The 4,378-nt window shown below is 44.4% G+C and overlaps 1 protein-coding gene across 1 annotated transcript in view; it reads left to right on the top strand.

Moving 5' to 3' along the window:
• The first annotated feature begins 1,964 nt into the window (after positions 1-1,964).
• LOC108773938 (Sex combs reduced) overlaps positions 1,965-4,378 on the top strand; it is an 18,067-nt gene continuing 15,653 nt past the window's right edge. The window contains exon 1 of the mRNA XM_018539920.1: positions 1,965-2,921. Within this exon, the coding sequence (XP_018395422.1) occupies positions 2,108-2,921 (814 nt within the window). The 5' untranslated portion in view covers positions 1,965-2,107. The remainder of the gene's footprint in view (positions 2,922-4,378) is intronic.

The following is a 4,378-nucleotide window of genomic DNA, read 5'->3' as shown; positions in this document are numbered from 1 at the left end:
CTCAGTGAGTTACGAGTTGCGTCCGGGTTCGCCGTACGAGCGATAACGGGGGCGTCAATCGAATCGCGATTGGGAGAGGATTCTACCTCGTGCACGTTCTTCCCTCCTTGTCTTTCTCGGCTACAGGCAACAGGTTTGAATTTATGGGACAATAAAGAGTGTGGTGCGTAGTGCGCGTCTCTCTCTCTCTCTCTCTCTCTCTCTCCTTTCCTCTTTTCCTTTCCTTTACGCATTTCTTTCCCTCCAGGCCGCCCTTTCTCTCCTGTCCTTTCGTTGTGAAAAGAGGAGTGAGCGCGGCGAGAAGACTATCAAACTCTCATAAAACTGTCAACCGCGGCCACCGGGCTGACTTATGTGCGCCCCTTCCTTAGCCGCGGTTGGAGAATCACACATTTTCAGGTTGAATCTGCGCGTCTCGCGCGACGAACGCGATCCCATCGCAAACTTGTTAACGAAAGGTCAGACATCCGGGCGAAAAGAGCGGTCGCGGAAGCGAGTTCGATCGGTGCTCCGATTCACCGCGGTCCCGCCGCGTTGCAATATGCAAGTACAGCAATTTGCACTTGTAAAACGTATAACTTTTCTTTCATCTCCTGATCAAGAAGAGATACGATGCGTATGATCGAGCTAAAATGGATTCGCGACGGATGAAATCGACGAAGATACGGTGATATTAATGGACGAATCGTTTTCGGTCGATCAGTAAGGAACAATCGCGCCTTCGGTGCCGCGCGCGTACCACCCCTTTTCTTTTTCGTCTGTCTTCACCGCGAGACTATACAGTAGGGGGCGCGTGCGCGCGTAGCCCCCCTCGCAAAGCGGACGGAAGACTGCTGCTTCTTGGTGACGTCGTCGCGGCTAGAAGGCTGCAGAGGAGAACGAGAGAGCGATCGAGATACTTCTCCCCCACCAGCGGTTTCAGGGCTCCCGAATATCTCTCCATTAGCCCCCCTGACGGTGCTATCCCCTCTCCTTGACCCCTCTCTCTCTCTCTCTTGCCCTCTTTCTCTCTCTTACGCACACCCCTCTCATCGGTTCCTGTCACGTCGGGTAGCAGCCGGGCAACACTACCACACGACGAGTGCCAGCGGCAGCGGAGACTCGACGGAGACGCAAGGAACGGGGTTGAAGAATCGTACGCCGACGGAGAGACCAATCAAGGTTTGACGAACGGCAGGGATTGGTCGAGAGGCGCTCCTCTGACACGCAGAGAGCGCGGGCACGTGACAAGCTACCGCACACACCGGCCTTCCGTTGGATCGTGCGGCGAAGCCTTCAGTACGATACCAACCACCCTTCGCGCACGCAACAAGAACGGCGGTGAACTCGCGTGGGTACACACACTCTTCACCCTTTACCGTGGTCGCGCGAGCCTCTGCCGTTACCGCGCGATATAAAGCCGTCTGTTATAAGTGCAACACCTGTGACAACATTGAGAAGCGCAATTAATCACCGCGTGAATAATTTTAATGCGCGCACATATGTGTTGTTACTCCGCATGTTATTTCATTGAGGAGATATTTTACAAGGTCATCTTCAATGGGGCGCCTCGATAAGCTGTTTGTTACGCGCTACTGCACGATGGGCCCACGAGTCCTCTGTAGGTAATCGCGACTCCTGAGGTCATAAAGAAGCAGAAGACAGTTTTATAGCCCAGGCCCACGTGGCCCTCATAAACTTGACTCGCAGGTCGGTTCGAATTCAGGCTCGACCCGCCTGCCGCCAGACGTCTGCCTCTCTTTCTCTCTCTCTCTCTCTCTCTCTCTCTCTCTCTCTTTCTTTCTCTTTCTCTTTCTCTATTAGTCCTGAACCCCTCAACCGTTCATTATCGAATCGCTTAGGGACGACGTGTTTCTGTCGCGTGTAACAGGTCGTGATAGCTGTGAATCGTTCGACGAACAAGGTGAAACTTGTAGCCGGTCACGTGTGTCGCGCGATTTTTGTCATCGCCGCAACGATGACAAGATCCTATACTTAATGACGGCGCGCATTGTTCAACCGCCTCAACCGATCGAACACAACGTCAGTGTTTTCGTGAATGACGGAACATAAACGTGCACGATATTGATATAGTGACGTTGACGCGGCAGGTGAAGGTACGTGAAGAATGAGTTCCTATCAGTTCGTCAACTCGCTCGCATCATGCTACGCGGGTCAACAGCCACAGCAACAGCCAAGACCGACCGCGAATTCACCTGGAGAACCGATGCAGGCAGCATCGCCGGCCGGTGGCGAGTACTACAATCCAAATGCAGCCTCTACCAGCTATCCTGCACCTTGTTACTCGCCTCAACAGCATTATCCTCAGCATCCTTATGCCACGCCGGCGTCGGGTATGCAGCATACGGCACCAACTGGAATGATAGACTATACTCAGCTGCAGCCGCAGCCTCGACTAAACGCGACCACGACGTCACAACAACACGGTATGCACGCTCAACAGTCGCAACATCATCAACCGCATCATCCTCAGCAACAACTTCACGCGGATCCAACGACACCTCTTCTGCAGGGTGCTTCAGCACCCTCGGCACCGTCAACGTCCAGCTGCAAGTATGCTGATTCGACATCGTCCACCAGTGTGGCGTCTCCGCAAGATTTAACCACGTCCACTTCGAGAAATAGCCCAACGCCCTTAGTAGCACCTGGTACGAGTAAAGCCGCATCAGGATTGACTTCACCACCTGGTAGCTCGTCAAGGTCGTCCGTGGCTGCGTCCGCTGCTTCACCACCCAGCGGTAGCTCGAGGGGCGTCGCCGAGGGAAATTCAACGCTGACAACAGCATCTTCCGCTTCGTCGCCCGCTTCCTCTACATCCAGTACCTCTAGCACGGGTAACAATTCGTCCAACAAGGGGAACTCTTCTGGCACTAACCCGCCTCAAATATATCCATGGATGAAAAGGGTTCACATTGGTCAGAGTAAGTCATTCATCTATCGTATCTTTTAAATCTTATTATCGCAGAAAACGATGTAGTTTTTAAGATACATTTTCCATTTCTTCGTTTCTGTTTTTGAATGAAACTTGCTCTTTATTTGATTAAATCGGTAAAAGAGGAAATTAATTAATTCGTTACATTGTTGGGATTACAACTGTTTAGGATTAAAACTTTTAAAGTATTTTATTTTATAACATTTTAATAAAGATTATTTATATTAACATATTAATGCAAACATTAAATCGTATATCACATTAACATTTTTATATATGATGTACAATGTGATGTTTTGATCAATGTATTAATATACATGAAAGTATATATTTGTTCTTTTTAACTTTCGAAATGTCATCCATCTATTAAAAGCGTAGAGGTACTAAATTACAGCTAAAATATACAACCTCACGTATTATAAATTTATTTAATTTTGATGATAACAATCTCTACTTAAACCGTTATTCGCGTTTTAAACACGTTTTGCATTCGGTAAACACAGAAATCTATCAATTTTGACATCTGGAATATATCATTTAATTTAAAACGAAAATATTTCTAGACAGTTTCTTAATTTTTATATTTTAAGTACAACACAATATTAATTTGCGTAACAAGGCCCTTTATAACGTAAATTTTTTTTATAAAAATAAAAAATTAGGATAGGCATTGGATTACCAATAATGTTAAGCAGATTTTTCAAATAGTTGATATTCAGTATTTCTAAAATTAAGTAGATATATTGCATAAGAGTAGCAAAACAATAATTAATAAATTATAATATCTGATGTCGAAATGCGCTCAATATACATATTAATTAATTAAAAATGTTATATATTATATAATATATATGTATAAGAACTTATATTTTATTGTGAGATAATTACAAAACAAATACCTTCAGAGCAATGTACGAATTTTATCCACGCACGAATACTGCAAGAAATATTTAACAAATTATTAAATTACAGAATAGCAACATAATTATTAATAATAATTGGAAACTATTTTGACATCTCTTAAATTTTTCATGTATTTCAAAAGTGATATTATTGTTGCGAAATAATGAATAAATTAAATTTAACATTGCCGTATTGAAGAATTTTCAACACTTTCTAAAGTAACTTTCTGATTCTAATTCATGTAAGAAAATATTTTTTATAATACCTTGTCGAGTATAATTGTGTTAAACGAATATACAAATAGGTAATTGAATGAAATAAATTAGCAATTATCAAAATATTGCTACACCTATCACGTTCAAGACAAGCAAAGCGTAAGGCAAAGAAACTAAGATGATTAATAACATATTAAGCAGCCGAGTAACAATTATACATAGATATACTTCGGAATAAATGTCCGATAAGTGCAACAAAACCGTCGCGCCGGACGTGTCGCTCGTGCTCTCTCTCTCTCTCTCTCTCTCTCTCTCTCTCTCTCTCTCT

The sequence above is a fragment of the Cyphomyrmex costatus genome, unplaced genomic scaffold (assembly GCF_001594065.2).
Source record: "Cyphomyrmex costatus isolate MS0001 unplaced genomic scaffold, Ccosl1.0 scaffold229, whole genome shotgun sequence".
In the NCBI taxonomy this organism is placed as follows: Eukaryota; Metazoa; Arthropoda; class Insecta; order Hymenoptera; family Formicidae; genus Cyphomyrmex; species Cyphomyrmex costatus.
Note: the sequence above shows the minus strand (reverse complement) of the source record. Positions and strands in the feature narration are given on the sequence as shown.